A 16,838-nucleotide genomic window follows, 5' to 3' on the forward strand; every position below is an offset into this window, starting at 1 on the left:
ATCATTGGTACTTTGAGTTACACGAAGAGCAAACAAAACCAGTGTGTATTTTTTTTGTTTTTTACAAGCTCAAAACGTTAAAATGTTTTTCATTTGCAGATACACAAGTAAACAAAAAATCCTTTAGCAATGCATTTTCAGAAATAGGACAAGTCAATTTGGTGTTGAAAAAAAAAATCTTTATAGTAAATCAAAGCAAGGAAAAGCTTCAACAAATATATCAATTGATTTATATATAAATACAGAGTACACCAGACGTTTAATTTACTTCTACTACATTTTAAATACCCCGAATCAAAAGTCGATAAAACCTTAACGTATTTTCACAGTATCTGTACAGTCGTGTTAAAAAAAAAAACAAACAAACAAAACATCTAAAACCCACGCCTACTAAAATGACACTGCAATACAAAAATATTTTAACAGCTCAATATCCCTGAACCTTTTCTTAGAGATGGCTCTGTACACAGCATGTTTTCCATTAACATAACAGATAAAACACACAAAAAAAGGAGTTGACGATGTGCAATAGAAGGCATGTACTGCCACAATTAATACAGAACACATTATTGTCATACTATACAGAATTGGTTGTGAATAAATTAGCACAATTTTCTATGTGAGCACAGAAGAGTATTTGCACAAAATAGTGTGTCTTGCGATACCATTAACCGTTTAACCCCACTGTCAGATAATACAAAACACAGAAAAACCACGCATAAGACTGAGTAATATTGTGTAGTACATCACTCTTGTACTTCAATCTCTTCACGTGATGGTGAATCATACAAAGCAACCTCGAATGTATAGAAAGTCAAGCAAACAGAGATTATGGCTGGTAAACTGGATGGATCCTTGCCTATAATCTAACAAAATCCAAAATGGCTTGACTGGCAGCACTAAACGACCACAAAACAGTTAATCTTTACCTATTGGCGGTCACTTAAAAGTTTGTCCACCATTTTTACATTCATGGCCTAGCCTTAGGATAGGTAAAAAAAAGTCTGATCAGCCGGGGTCCTACCCTCCTGTCGATCAGCTGTTATGGATGTGGGTCCTACACCCCCCACCGATCAGCAGTTATTGGTGTCGGCCAGGGCTTGGTACTGCACAACTGCTTCCTATTCAAATCAATAGAAGACAGATGTGTAGTACCCTGCCAGCTTAGCGAGTAATTCCAGCTGAAAGTCGGGGATGGTGGGTGTCGGACCCCGGCCAATCAGACATTGATGACCTGTTCTTAAAACAGGCCGTAAAAGTAGTGGAAACCTCTTTAAGGGCATGTGCACACGCTGTGGATTCTGTTGCGGATCCGCAAGCAATGTACAGTACCATGTTAGCCAATGGGATTTCAAAACCGCAGTACCCATGGTGTGGATTTTTTCACGCGGATTTGCCGCGGTTTTAAATCCGCAGCATGTCAATTCTTTCTGCAGATTCCGCAGTGGTTTGCCACCTGTTTCATTGTCCAGGTGTCAAACCGCAAGGGAAAACTGCTGGCAAATTCGCAGTTAAACCACAGGTCACTTTACCTGCGGTTTTACCTGCAAATCCGCAGGTGAATCTGCAGCGTGGGCACTCACCCCAATAGCCTGCTTAAAGAAGACCACCACAGTAACAGTGCATAGAGCCATCTGTACTAGATCATTCAGTGCACACAGTTTGCGATAGTTCTTGGCAGCACAAGTCGATAATTTTACGATGATCTTTTGCTGCGGGTGATTGGCAGCATGTTTACACAGAAATGTTAGTGTAAATGCAAGTTTCATTAAAGTAAACAAAAAAAAAAAAAAATCTAATAAAAAGTTTCTTCAACACAATTACCCTAAACCATTCAACCTTTACATGCTAGAGTTTGTGTAATATACAATTAATTACCGCACAGGTTTATCTACACTGTTTATCCTAAATTGACCAGAAGGACAAACTAAAGAATTTAATGCTTAAAGAAACTCAATGTAAGATGTGCTAAGAAACACTACCGAGGTAAGTTAACACAGAATTTTGCATTGAGATAATGGATTTGAAGTGTGAAATTGTCTGTTTAAGAGAGTCAACATTTTGTGTTGTGTTCCCTTTTACAATTCTGATCTCTTTTGCTAATGGAACTGTAGTAACAAAAAGGAAGAGACACTTGGCAGCACTTTATTAAATGGGCTACACAGAGCTTTCTGGAGCCAAAAGTATTGCAATGATTATAAAACTGCTCCCCTAAAAAAAATAATGATAAAACATTTAGCAGTTTAAGTGCTGCAAAAAGCATTATCAGATACATAGATGCAGTCTTAAAAAAAAATAAATAAAAATATGGATCATAAAATCTCTAGTTTTCAACACAGGCAAAAATGACTGATGTTCTCAAGCAGAACTAAGCCTCTTTGAGACATTTTGTAAAAAATGTGGCAGAATATAAATGTTTGAATGGCCTAAGACTAGCAGATCACTGAATGGATGAAAAACAGAGCATAGTTTGAAGAGTCAACACAAAAAAATACTAATGAAATATCAGTTTTGTTGTTCTTTTCAATACAACTGGCTTTCTGAATATTACAATTTTCTTTATGGCTTCATTTTATCAAAAGGGCGTGGGCACTGTTTGTCTAAGGAGCGTAAAGTAGTAAGGCTCTCCAAGCAAAAAATCAAGTTTTAAAACACCAGTGCAAAGTCTGCAATTCACCAAGCACTAAGTGTCACTTTAGTTTATTGTATTGCATGTGCTCTACCTGCAGCCAATATTTGCCTGGCATAGTAAATCCACAATAAGAAAACAAGTAATTTTCCTTTACAAAAACATTTCAGTAGAGTCTGTTGGATTTACCAACTACAGTCTTTTTTTTACCCATAATAAAAAAGCCATTACTCTACTCATAACGCTTACAAAGTCTTTAAAAAAAAAAACAAAAAAAAAAAAACGGTGTTCTAAAATCCACCTTTCCTGATAAACTGCTGGATACTAAAATGTGTGCTGAGCGGGTCTAAACCTTTAAAAAAAAATTTTTTCCCCCAAAATTAATGCTGACAGATTTTCAGTTATAAGTTCATATATGTGCAAATTCAATTAAATTCAAGTGAGTGCAAATTAAGTGTACTATAAATAGAATATTAGAGACTTAGATGCATATGCGATAAGAATTATTGACCTGACAACAAACCTGTTTCAAAAAGACATACGTATTTAAAAAAAAAAAAAAAAAAAAAAAAAAATTGGAAAAACAAGTGTACTAAAAAACTAAAAGAAGCATATAAAACAGCCACTAAAATTATCTCACATGCAAAATAACGTTGAGTGAAGGGAGCTGATACCTTTTACGACCCTTTCCTATCCCAAAGATGCTTCTTTATCCAATGATTAAGCCGTTAAAAATTTGTCTCCATTTTCATTGATTTTTGGTTACCGTAATTTAGAAAAAAAAAAATGGAAGCACCGTTACTCTTTATGAGCCAAACAAACATCTCAAATTATTGCAGATAATTTTTTTTCTTATGTACACTAAAAAGCAAACATTGTGTGCCTGATTTTTTTTTTCTTTTTAAATCGGTACAAGTGCTTGTGCGTCAAGTATAATATGCAAGGCTCATCATATGGAAGGGCTTTTAAAATAAAAAAAAAAGATAAATAAGGCACTGTACTTTTAACATTCAAGGTTAAAAAGAATAAAAACCCAAAATAGAAAAATAACTTAAATCCTGAGCACCAGAGGGAACGAAACTAAAAGCTAACTTCCTTACAATCCAAGCCTCACAATGCCTATGCAATCTGGAAGATCTTTAAGGGGTTGCTACAGCTTATATAAAAGAATACAATTAATGCAAAAAAAAAAATAAAAAAAAAAAATGTACAAATGGTACGCAGCTAACAAATTCTAGTTTGTCATTTAAATTCAAGTGATCGTCTTTTGCGAGTGGAAGGCTCCGGCTGTAACCTTTGTTTGCACTGCCTTACCTGGGGTGCTACATTTGTTTTGCTTTTTACAGACACAGTGCATATTTTACGCAGTTCCTTTAGCCTATGTGAAGATGACAAACTAGCGATTTTAGTGGAATCTGAAAAATTTGGGGAAACTTGTCTTAGCTTAGCTGATCTTGTCATACGCATTTGAACAAATTGTGATTTAAGGGATTGTTTTTGCATAGGAGTTTTTGCTTTTCCATTCCTTAAACTTGTCTTAAAGACACCAGCCCTTCCCACTTGTTTCTTTGGAGCCTGTGAATTGGAAGTAATGTCCGTTTTACTTAATTTACTGACTTTTGTTTTTGGAGATCCATTTTTGTTGCCATGAAGTCTGTTTTTAAGATGTCCCCGCTTTGCTTCAATTTTTCTTTTTTTAGTCGGCTGTGGAACAGATTCGATCAAGGAGTCATTTTTGGAATGTCTTCTGTTTTTTTGACTTTTCATTTTTTTGGAGTTTGGAACTTTTTGCAAGCTCGATTCTGATGTGGATCTCTCTTTTCCGTTTTCATCATTGCCTACCTTTTTTCTATTTTTCACACACAAATTGTTTTTGTTCACTGTACAAAACTTATATTTTAAATTTTCCATCAATCTGTTGTATTTTGGTGGAAGATCAACAGGACTAGTCTTATTAGCTTCATCATGTGATTCTTGCTTTTGACCATCATTAAGTCCTTTAACAGTCCAATTGGGAACCTGATCAAGTGGTACACTGCTGTCCTCTATCAATTTCTTCACTGAATTTTCAGTTTTAGGGTCATTGCGTGCTGGACAAACTGAAGCAAATTTCTTCAGATGTTTTTTTAACCGCTGAGCTTGCAAAATGTGAGGATACAGACTTTGGCTTGGATACTTTGGTGATGGAATCATTGGCAGCTGATGTTCCTCAGGAAGGCGAGTGTTTAATTTCTTCACAATCACTAAAGACTTGGTTTCTGTGGTTTCCATGAACCACCCACAAATATCTGATAATTTAAAAGAATTCATAAACAACATTTGCATTGGAGAACATTTCTGTGCATCTTGAATGCTCTTGGGTCTCCGAACCCTTTTCTTTGTTTTCCAAATCTCTTTTAGTTTGTCTGATTTATTTTTGGATTTTACCACATTCGCCATTTCTCTTTCCAGTGGTATCCAGTTTTTGTGGACAGTTGTGTACTTATCGTTAAAACTAGAAATACGCTCCTGATTTTCTTCTTCGGAACACCAGTCTAAAAATTTGGGTCTATTTATTTGGTTATTACAGTCATCTATTTTTTTATTTTCTGTGGACAGGTTTTTTAGTTTACCAGATTTGCAGTGCATCATTTTATCCTTTACTGTAACATGCTTATTGCTACTCTTGGGTTTAGAGATGGAATTTGAGTTTTCTATAATTTCTTTTTCACATCTCTTAAATTGCAACTGACAAGTATGTTTTAAGCTTGTTGCACTAGACTTGCATTGTGTCTTCACCATTTTCAGGCAATTGTGATTTTTTTCTCTTGCTAAAGACACCATTCGCTTACCAGAACCGGTTTTAAAACATATCTTGAGGTTTTCCAATATCTTAAAGGGGGGCGAACAATTTAAGATCTTTTCATAAACTAATGGTTTTCCCTCTCGACAATGACTATTTATAGACATTGCAAAATAATTTTCATCATTAATGGTCTCATCAACAAGGGAAAGATTGGCAGTGGCACGTGGTGCATCATCTGCTCTTAATTCCACAGACCTCTGCGTGGCGTTTGTCTCTTTAGTATAGGATATTTGAACTTGAAGGGAAGAAATTTTCTGAAAATTGGGGTCACTAGCGGCTTCATGACTCCTAAGACATCTGTCAGTTGGGGCAGGTGATTTTTTGTGCCTCTTTGTTTGTGTGAGACGCCGATTTGCTTTTTTGTTGCATACTGAAGAACTGTGAATTTCATCCAGACTAACATCATCCAACTTGCTTTCCCAATTAACCACTTCGATTTTCAAGGGCTTCTTAAAAGTATAATTTCTGTTACATTCAGTTGAAGATACAGAATCACAGTGCTTAAGATCATACTTTGAATCATTTTCTTCTAGTTTCACAGTAATATTTCCATCAATTTTTAAACATCTATTTAAAGGATCATGAACATGTCCACTAGGCCGTAACGCGTCGGGTGTAGGGCACTGCAATTCATCAAGTAAAGGCTGTACAATAGCCATATTCTCTGGCACTATTTCAGTCATCTTAATTTTCACAGAATCGTTAAGATGAACACTTTGACCAACTATAACATTTTCTGATTTTTTTACATTTATGCATTCTACATTTTCTTTGACCACACCTTGGGTAGCACGGTCATTCAAGTTGATTATAATATCAGAACCAAGATCATCTTGTAAAGTTTTAGAAATTTGACTTTCAAAATTTTCTTTGGGTACATAATCTGAAGACATCTCTAACTGCTGGTCAGAAGAAAAAGCAGGATCAGTAACTTCTTCTGTAGAGTCTTCAGGTAAAATCTTAGCATCACCAACACTGGAAGAGCCGACGTTTGAGAGATTTTTGTCTGTCGTGCTATTTGGGAATGAAGATGAATGTGTGGTGGAAAAACTAGCATGACTATATTGTAACGGAGCAGAAGCTTCTTCCATTAATGTATTATGCGGAGAACACTCAGGTGCGTGGTCAGAAAGCACATGATTATTTTTTAATGAAACAATTACTTCCATGTCTAATGATGGGATACCTGAACTGTCTTCTTGGTTGCAAGAATTTATGGAATGGGAAACCTCAAAATCTGGATCTGTAACCAAGTTAGCTACATCTTTTTTAAGATCATCCACAGATAAAGAATTGTCATCTGTATTTATTACAGAATTCGGTTTCATCTTTGGAATTTCATCAGCGTGTTCATTAAAAGAAATTTCAGTGTGGTTACTGAAAACATGTGTTTTTTCAGACTCCTTTTGTTTAAGTGATAACACATCTACCAAAGAATCCGAGACCTGCTCTACTGGCTCTTTAGCCATTTTCAGACTTTGATCACAATTTTCTGTTTCACTGCTACAAGAATTGAGTGTAATCTCAGCCATTTCATGATTTTGTGGTTTAGGTTCAGAAGTCTCTATTTCTATTATTTTCTCTTCTGCATTTTTCAGTGATAAAATATTCGTGGAAGGTAGTGTCTCAATCAAGCCATTATGAATAATTAATGCTTCAGAAGTATGTAATGCAGAGTTTTCTCGGTCCTCAACTTTTGAGCTCCTCACCAAGGTGCGAACAGTCGACAATTCACAGCAGTCGCCACTGAACAAATATCCTCGGGTACTTTTTCTTGCAGTGTTCCGAGGACACGCTACAGTCTTGTGGTTTTCAAAGTGGCATTCAGTCGTAACAGGCTCACTAATGTAAACGACATCACATTGCTTGTCGCAATCATTCGTCATCAAGACTCGATTATTCTTACAGTTAATGTTATTTAAGCGTTTATTTTCGTGCAACTTTATTTTTTGAAAAGAGGACACAGAATGGCCAGCAAAATCCTGAAACGGGCTTTCGTAATGGTTTCCAAGCTTTTTTGTTGCTGCTGTAGTTGCAGAGTTATCCTGCTTTAATTTACAGTCATAGCAGTCAGAATGTGTTTGCTTAGGTGTAATGTATTGTGTGTTTTCTTTATTTGCAATTTGTTTGAGGTTTGTAGGGAGTTCAGACCCTGGGGAATCATTGAGCATGTTTAATGCAGAGTGACTATTTGAGAGAACGCAGTGTTCTAAGAAAACAGTCTGACTGACGTCAGATATTTTCGCAAAAGCGGTTTCCCTCTTTTCTTCTGTGGTTGGAATACCTAAAGGGTTATATATAATTGTTTGGCCCGTAGCATGAGATATATTAGCATGATCCTCTTTGTAATCTGAGGAAATCGGTATCTTCGAGAGATAACCTGAACAATGTGACTTCTTTCCACTGTGGTAGTCGTCCTCATGTGGATTTGTTGGAGTATTTATAGGAACTTGGCAATTTAAACAAGATTCTGAGTAAGATTTGTTTATCGCAACTAGGGAAAGGTCTGCTTTTCTATCAGAACAGGAATGATCGTAGTCGCCTATATTATCATGACTTTCAATCTTAGAAACTGAGGCATTTCGACTTTGAGATTTCATTATGGGTTCTTCAGTGCATAAATTGTTCAACACAACAATAAACTGCTTTTGGTGATGTGAACACAGCTTGGCCATGAACATTTCCAGTGATAAACTTGAATTGTTAAGGTCTATTGCTTTTTTCTCTGTATCCTGAGTGCTGGAAAAAAAAAAAAAAAAAAAAATTAAACATTTAGTGAGATTACAAATTAAAGTCAACACATTCTTAGCAAATGTTTCTGACTGGCCAAACTGCATTGCGGTAATGCTTTGTAAAGGCTTGTAAAAACACCATACAAGGATCTAACCTGCAAAATTTCAAGCTCATTTAGAAAAACATCCTTCAACATTCCAGGATCAGTAGTAGGATTCCTTAAAATAAAATTTTACAGTCCACATGCCTGCATATCATACATAAATTTACCACAAGGCATTTCCAAGGAGAACGAATAGACTAAGCAAACAGCAAAAAGCTTAATGTATACTTGAAGAATAAGGGTACGTGCACACGCTGCGGAATCCGCACGGATTTTGCAAAAACCGCAGATAATCCACAGGTCCAAAGACCTGCAGATTATCTGCGGTTTTGCCTGCGGTTTGGTCCTGCGGATTCACCATCTCCACAATGGTGGAGATAGGTTTCCACAGAAAGAATTGACATGCAATTCTTTCTGCGGATTCAAAACCGCAGCAAATCCGCGCGGATTTTTCCGCAGCGTCGGCACAGCGTTTTTTTTTTCCCATTCATTTGAATGGTACTGTACACCGCAGCTAAAACCGCTGCGGAAACGCAGCGGAATCCGCAGCGTGTGCACACAGCCTTAGAAGTCAGCTAGAGATTATTGTTGACTATCAGAAAAATAATTGGCTCCGTTTAGTAGATACAAAGCAATGCTGTTCTTTAACAAATAGAATTGGAAATGTTTTTCATACATTTTCATAATTTTGACCCCAGGCAGTAGAAGGAACACAAACACATGGCACGCTTGTGTAGTATTAGCAAGAACCATTTTACAACTTACATACCGATAGGAAATTTAATAATATATATTACTCCTTTGAAGCTCTGGTTTTTATCCAGCAACAGTGATTCCAGTGATAGGAGCACTTGGAGCAGTGACCCCTTAAGTTGCAAAAATGGCTGCAACAGATCCCAGGAGCAACATCGGAAATCTCTGTCCATAAAAGTGCAATGCTGGGAGAGAACAAAGATCCTGCGCAGAACCCTCAAACTCCCAGGCTTCTAGTTGAGGACCCGAGAATGAGAAAAGACAACATAGACCACCCCCATTGGGGGGTGAGAAGGAAGTTTTAGTACAAATGCGATTTTACCAATTTCTAATCCTTGCTTATGATAGGCTCAACATCCCAATACGCAAGAATTGCTTTTCTATGGCCAAAATAGTGTAAATGTAAAGTGAAAAATGCACAAATTGCTGTGCACAAATAAAACGTTCTTGATAGTCCAGCAATTAAGCTGTCCACCTTTGGTAACCTGACTCACACTGACTCTTCCAAGACCAGTTAGCATACAGTCTTCCTAGGTAACGCATATAAATGACTACAGGTCAATACAGTTACAGCGATACCAAACGTCACAGATTTTTCCAATTGCATGTGTGTGTGTGTGGGGGATGAACTAAAAAAAAAAAGTTCTGCTTTGTGTTTTCATTTTATTTCATTTCAGACTTATTTTTCTTTCGATGTAGCTGTTTGATGACATTTTTTGCACAATGAGCTGACTTGTTGATATAAATTGCGGGTGTGAATTTTAAATCTGTTTTTACTACATTTATTTTAGGGAGGAGGAAAGGCTGAAAAAACAATGCAATATTGGCATTTATTTTTAATCTAGTTATGGAGTTTACCGCTCATGTTAATTTTATATATTTTCGTATAGAATAAAAACATTTACAAAACATGGTCATACCCAAAATGTAGGGGGGTAAATATACAGTTCTGGCAAAAATTAAGAGACCACTTTCCAAATGTTCAGATTGTCTGATTTTTCTTTTTATAGGTATATTTTTGAGTAAAATGTTCTTTAACATCTGACATGTCTCCGAATTTCCAAGCAATAATTTTTTTTTTCTGAAAAAGAGAAATGGTCAAAATTAAAAAAACAAAAAACCCAGTGCTTTTAGACCTCAAAAGTTCATAATCATCTAGAAACAACAATACTAATGTTTTAACTCAGGATGAGTTCAGAAAACAATATTTTGTGGAATAGCCATGATTTTTAAATCACAGCTTTCATGCGTCTTGGCATCCTTTCCACCAGTCTATCACACTGCTTCTGGTGTAAAAATGTAAGCAGTTCTTCTTTGTTTGATGGCTTGTGACTATCCATCATCCTCTTGATTACATTCCAGAGGTTTTCAATGGGGTTCAGGTCTGGAGAATGGACTGCCCATGACAGGGATTAGATGTGGTGGTCTCTTAATTTTTGCCAGAGCTGTATATCTATATACACAAACGCGCAAGTTTTAACCACTTATCCCCCGGAGCTTTTTTCAGTTTTGTTTTTCGCTCCCCTTCTTCCCAGAGCCATAACTTTTCTAGTTTTCTGGCAATATGGCCATATAAGGGCTTATTTTTTCCAGGACGAGTTGTACTTTTCAACGACACCATTGGTTTTACTGTCGTACACTAGAAAACGGGAAAAAAAATTTCCAAGGTTCACTAAATGCTAAAACAGACCTGCCATTATGATTCTCCAGGTCATTACGAGCTCATAGACACTGAACATGCCTAGGCTCTTTTTTATCTAAGTGGTGAAAAAAAATTCCAAACTTTGCCAAAAATCAAACAAAAAAAAAACCACTTGATTGCGGGGTGAAGAGATATTTAAAAAGTCAAGATTGATCTGATAATTCTGCTTTTGCCAATTTGTAACACTTCTTATCAATGTAACCACTGATCTCTGGCAATTATACAAGTGCTGAAATTAAATAAAATCATGTTGAAAGATAGCAAAGTGATTACAAGCAAGATTGCTTTATTAGCCAACAACCTGTAGAATACATCTAAAGCAGCCCGCCTGCCACAGGGTGAATTCACTCCAAATATCAGTGGTTATTTTTTATGTTGTAAAAAGTGGTGTAATTTATATAGTGTTACTTTTCATTTCTTTCAAAAGGAAAAGCTTTGACGGGCTTCTGGCATGCGCTTAACACATGGTCTTAAAAGCTATGCACATTTACAATTAATGCAGCGCTCTGGTGTTTGTTCAATGCTGTATCCTCTATAGTTATAAATATATGGTCATGTCATGACAAGGAACAGTATATAAAGGAAAGGAAAGAAAGATATGTAGTCTGATTTGCCCATCAGGTAAACACATTGTTATTCTGCTCAATCTACAGATATGTTGACATTGTGGAAATGTTCTGTAATGAACATTCTTTTAGAGAAGGGGGGGGATTATATCAGCTGTCCGCCCCAAACAAAAAAAAAAAAAAAGTATTTGTACAGCATTGCATTAGTTTAGACTAAAATACATGTTTATGGGTATACACTACCTACCTGTCATACCCAGCAGAGCTAGGTATCCCAACTTATCCTGGGACAAAGTGCAGCTGACAATCTCCCATATAAACATATATAGGCAGTCCTGGGGTTACAAGTTTGTTCATAAACCAAATTTGTATGAACAGGGACAGCAAAAAAAAAAAGCCTTCAAACAAATACTGACCTCTGAAGCTTCCCCACTTCCTGCAGCATTGTCCTTGCGGTGGGCCTGGACTTCTCGCTGTGCCCAGGCCTCGGAAGTTACTGTGCGTTATAAAGTTGCAGCACGTCTTGACGTCACAATCTTGAAGTGACCTCTGAGACCTGGATGCAGCTGGAAGTACTGGCCTAAGGTGAAGAGACCGGAGATGCGATGCGAGAAGGCAAAAAAAAAAAAAAAAGCAGCCCAGACAGTGGGCAGAAGTTGTTTTTTTGGCATCCGAAGAGGTGAAAGATTAGCCATCTTACGTTCACAACTGCTTGCACCATACTATCAAATATTTTGAAAAGTCCTTCTGTACCAAGACACTAAGTCAATTACCCATTTCTGTAAAGCAGAACTAATTTGACAGGAATATCCCTTGTAATGACCTCTCATACATTTATGGCATGTGTGAATGTGAAGTAGATGTGGATCCCCTCACCCCCAGTGGGACCAGCAGATATCATGAGGCCCTGATGCACACAGCTGCCAGCTGCTCGGGAATCCTTATTCATTTGTATGAGAATTCCAACCAACTACAAGCAGCATACGTGGAGGCCCCACTCTCGAGATAGATGTGGGGGTCCAAAAAATGCAATCCTCATATACTATACATTTATTCCACATACTGTGGTGATTCCGTAAGAGTAGGATTTTAGAATATCTATTAGGTCTCAAAATATACCTTCAGAATTCAGAGTAAAGAGTTTTTTTTCTGACTGATATTCCAGTCATTGCTTGCATCGATGACGGTCAAACTGTTGGGAGCAGAAATACTCATTGGTACTTTTACGCTAAAGGCTACGTTCACATGTTCAGTATTCGTGATGAGCAAGTATACTCTTTGCTCGGGTTTTCCCCAAGCATGATCGGTATTTTGGCGTGCTCGGAGAATTAGTGTTTGTCGAAGCAGCTGCATGATTTGCGGCTGCTAGACCGCCTAAATACATGTGGGGATTCCCTAACAAACTGGCAATCCCTACATGTATTCAGGCTGTCTAGCAGCTGCAAATCATGTGCCTGAGTCGACAAACACTAATTCTCCGAGCACGCCAAAAGACTCAATCACCAGAGCAACAAGTACACTCGCTCATCACTAATTACTATGTGTAAGGCTGGTTTCACACTAGCATTTTTAGCGCAGCACATCGTGCGCGTACATGCGCATGCATCCTGAGCCCCTATCTTTAACATGGGTGCACATGGTCTAGCGTTTTGTGCATGCTTTTTTTGTAGTACGCGCCTAGGCGAGCCGGACGCACCCTGTTGCATTTTTTGTACGTCCAATCTGTGTAAAAAAAAAAATAAAAAATGCATGCGCACAAATGTGCAAAAGAAAAAAAAAAAAAAAAATCACATTACTGTCTATGGGAACGCTGGTGTGCGCATGGATATGCGCACGCCTGCGTTTAAAATCGCATGCGGTTTAAGACTTACCATGGCTAGAAACTGGTTAAAACGCATGCGCATAAAATAAGCAAACGCATACAAAACGCATGATGCGTTTTTTTGCATGCGTTTCTATTGCGCACGATGCGCAGCGCTAAAAAACGCTAGTGTGAAAGTAGCCTAAGCCAAAATCACGAGCGAAACAATCACAGGCAAAGCATAATACATGTGACTTTACTTAAGCATTTTTCATCCACTCCTGGTCTTGGTTTACAAATACTGAACATGGCCTTATACAGTTTGTAATATTTTTGGTCTTAGATTTGTCTTCCTATGATCAGAACCCATTGCCTACTAGATAGAAACGTTTTTCTGGCTGGAATATCTCTATAAAAAGGACAACGTAAGAACCATTGCTTTTAGATAAACACTTGACAATTTTCTGATACATAATATATTGTCAATAAACTATTGAAAACTTAGAAGTATTTTTTGTTGGATCAAACATCACCTACTCAAGATAAAAAGATAAGAGATTATCTGAGGTGATGTGACCCTCACTTAATCTCCGAATGAATGGACGGTTCAGAATGCTTGCTACAGTTCCATTCCAAGTCTATGTGGCTGACAAATACAGCTCTTAGCTAGCCATCTGTCAGTGCTGTAGACTGAATATAGTGGCAGCAAGAATGCTTGACCGTCATTATTTAAAGTTGGGAACATGGGGCACCATGATTGTAAAAGACCCAGTACTGGATCCTGAGGGATTAATCACTTCTCACCCCCTATGAACTAATGTGCTGATCACAAAAAATGAAAAAAAAACAAAACTTAAACGGCACAGTCAGATAGCCGTAGAAATAGGACATGGATTGGAGCAATGCAAGGACTGGCTAGCGGCTCTCCTGGTCAGTGACAGCTTCATGTATTTCCATCCAGCTGTCACACTCAGGTCGGGAGAGCTGCCGTCTAGTCTCCGCACTGTGTTCGTATCTCAGTCTGATTTACCATATTTTTTGGACTATAAGACACACTTTTTACCCAAAAAATTTGGGAGGAAAATGGGGGGTGAGCCTTATAGACCGAACACAGGCTAACCTGGGGGTGGCGGCAGTGGTGTAGCAGCTGAACCAGCGGCGGCAGACTGCACCTGAGCAGGGTCCCTTCCTCAGGATGCCGAGAGCAGAAGTGTGGCAACGCCACGGCCCGTTGTTCCCTGCAGCCATCTTCCTGAAGCCGTGGGCAGCCTGAGGCAGCACGTGCGCAGATTGAGATCTCTGCATTCCTCGGCTTCAGGAAAATGGCAGCCAGAGGCGGAGCGTGCGCAGATCGAGATTGCGGCGACCTTTTTCCTTTAGCCAAGGGACGCTGAGATCTCAATCAGCGCACGCGTGGTTTTAGGAAGATGGCCACCGAGAAACTGGTTAATGCCCTCGGCTCTGCTCGCTGTGGACACCGGGCCACGGGGTCGCCACATTTCTGCCACCAGCATCCTGAGGAAGGGACCCTGCTCCATGCTCTGCCTCTCCATCGACACCAGACCCGCACAGCATCGCACCCCTGGATTGCCCCACTTCTGCCGCCGCCGGCTCTCTGAGGAAGGGACCATATGCCTCCTGTGACCCCGCTGTACCGCCACCTCCTGTGACCCCACTGTACCGCCGCTGACCCTCAGGTAAGATACCTTATATTCGGACAATAAGACAGACCCCCATCTTATAAAAATCTTTTTTCTGCTATTTTCCACCCCAAAATTTGTGGTGCGTTTTATGGTCCGGTGTGTCTTGTAGTCTGAAAAATACAGTACATGGCAGTCAGACTGCACCCCAAAAAGAAATTTTAACATGGACTCCAAAGCAGTGAAATAAACCAGCTATCTGAAATAAACACTAAATCAAAGCATGTTAAAAATACATAAAGAACAGAGGACATTTTTTTTCACAACAAATTTATTAGAAGAATAGTGGTTTTGAAAAGTCTAGCATCCAGTGAGAACTACCATACACAACATTACAGCTGGGAATGTATTTTTTTTTGTAGTTTTTAAAATGACATGGTCAAATAATACAATGGAACCATTAAATTTTACACATGCACGACGACAGAATCAGCGCTTTCAACATACAATGCAGAAATAAAAAATTAATAAAATGAACCACATGGATTTTTTTCTTTTTTAAAGTACTTATCACATACATTAAAGACATCTTATTTAGTCCAGTCAAAATTAGAACTGCATTAAAAAAAAAAAAAAAAAAAAAAATTATGTAGTGCAATCAAACAAAAAGTAATTGTGATCATAAGTGCTCTACTACATAAGACATTGATCATAGCAAGAATGAAAAAAAAGTTAAAATCACAGTACAAAAAAAAAAAATTTTTGTAAATAAATATAAACTACAGTACAAGAGAAATATTAAATTATACAATTCTGTCAAACTGTAAACAGCATATTGAAATGAGGTCAATAAGTGTGTAGGAGGGGGTTCCTGTTTAAACACAGGTTTTCCAATTACCATAAATTAAATATATAAAAACAATTAAAAAAACTAAAAAGTAGTCATCACGTGGAAAATAAATTCGAGTTTCGTAGCAGATGTAGAGTATCAGGCCTTGCTTTTAAAGAGAAAATTGAGGAATAACTGAAATTCGTCAAGCCTTAAGTGGTTTTCCTAAGCAAATGAGTAAATTGTCAAAATAGGTTCAACTCGATTTAAATAGTTTCTCATTTGCATCGTTCAAAAGAAGCTAGACAAAAATTTAAGCTCCTTTTGATTTATGCTTACATCTTCAGATAGTCTTTTTTTTTATTTAAAAAACAGGAACCCCCGTGCTATCTGTTCAGTAGTCACTGAATATACAGAATGCCACTATACGTGTCTGAGGCACTGTGTGCTGAGGAGATATAATATGCAGCTTTTATAAACCGTTTGGCTGAGTTATACCTGGATACCTGAAGTGAGGCGGTTTTTTTTTTTTTTTTAAACTTGACATTCATCAAGGATGTGCTACAAGCACGTCAAAAGAAGGAAACAAAAATAAAAATAAAATACAAATCACTGCTAAAATTTCAGTAGAGAGTACAAGTACCTGAATCAAGTGAGTAGTGAGTAAGTAGAGTGTCCCTGAGGGTTTTAAGCAGTGTGTACATATGTTGAATTCCTAAGTTTAACATTTTAGCCTGAAAGCAACAGCAGAAAAAAGCAATCCCAGCAATCCCAACAAGCAGAGGCTACAATTTATGCAGAAAAAAAAAAAAAAAAAAAAAAAACCACGTTTATTTTGTACAAGTTGTTTCTTTTGTTTTTTTTTTTTTTGCTTTTTTAACTTCCTAGCAGCAGTCAACTGCTGTACAAATACTTCCCACCTGTAATCTCAACACATGGGAGTCAGATAAAACATTTATTTTAAAAATTATATAAACATTTATTTCCTGAAAAATTCTCAGTTTACAATCAAATGCATTCATGGGCTAGAAATACTTCTGCAACGGCATTTCTGTATGCTGGTAGAATTATTAAACTAGTCTAGTCATTACAAGAAAGGGAAATAAACAAAACGAAACTCAAAAGTGCGGGAATTTCAACATTTCATGTGCATTAAATATCAAATATTTTTTTTCCACAAAAAAAATAAATAAAACCAAAACAAGAAAATAAAAAACTGAAAAGTGGAAATTAAGAA

General features: G+C 37.5%; 1 protein-coding gene across 5 annotated transcripts in view; it reads right to left on the reverse strand.

Annotated features, from left to right (window-relative positions):
* Positions 1–228: 228 nt before the first annotated feature.
* The window catches only part of LCOR (ligand dependent nuclear receptor corepressor), a 107,412-nt gene continuing 90,802 nt past the window's right edge, over positions 229–16,838 (reverse strand). For all 5 annotated transcript variants that reach the window (XM_073552875.1, XM_073552872.1, XM_073552871.1 and 2 more), the window contains one exon: positions 229–8,213. In XM_073552875.1, the coding sequence (XP_073408976.1) occupies positions 3,872–8,213 (4,342 nt within the window). In that variant the 3' untranslated portion in view covers positions 229–3,871. The remainder of the gene's footprint in view (positions 8,214–16,838) is intronic.

Source organism: Dendrobates tinctorius, unplaced genomic scaffold (genome assembly GCF_039654945.1).
Source record: "Dendrobates tinctorius isolate UK_male_01 unplaced genomic scaffold, ASM3965494v1 ptg000196l, whole genome shotgun sequence".
Taxonomy (NCBI): Eukaryota; Metazoa; Chordata; class Amphibia; order Anura; family Dendrobatidae; genus Dendrobates; species Dendrobates tinctorius.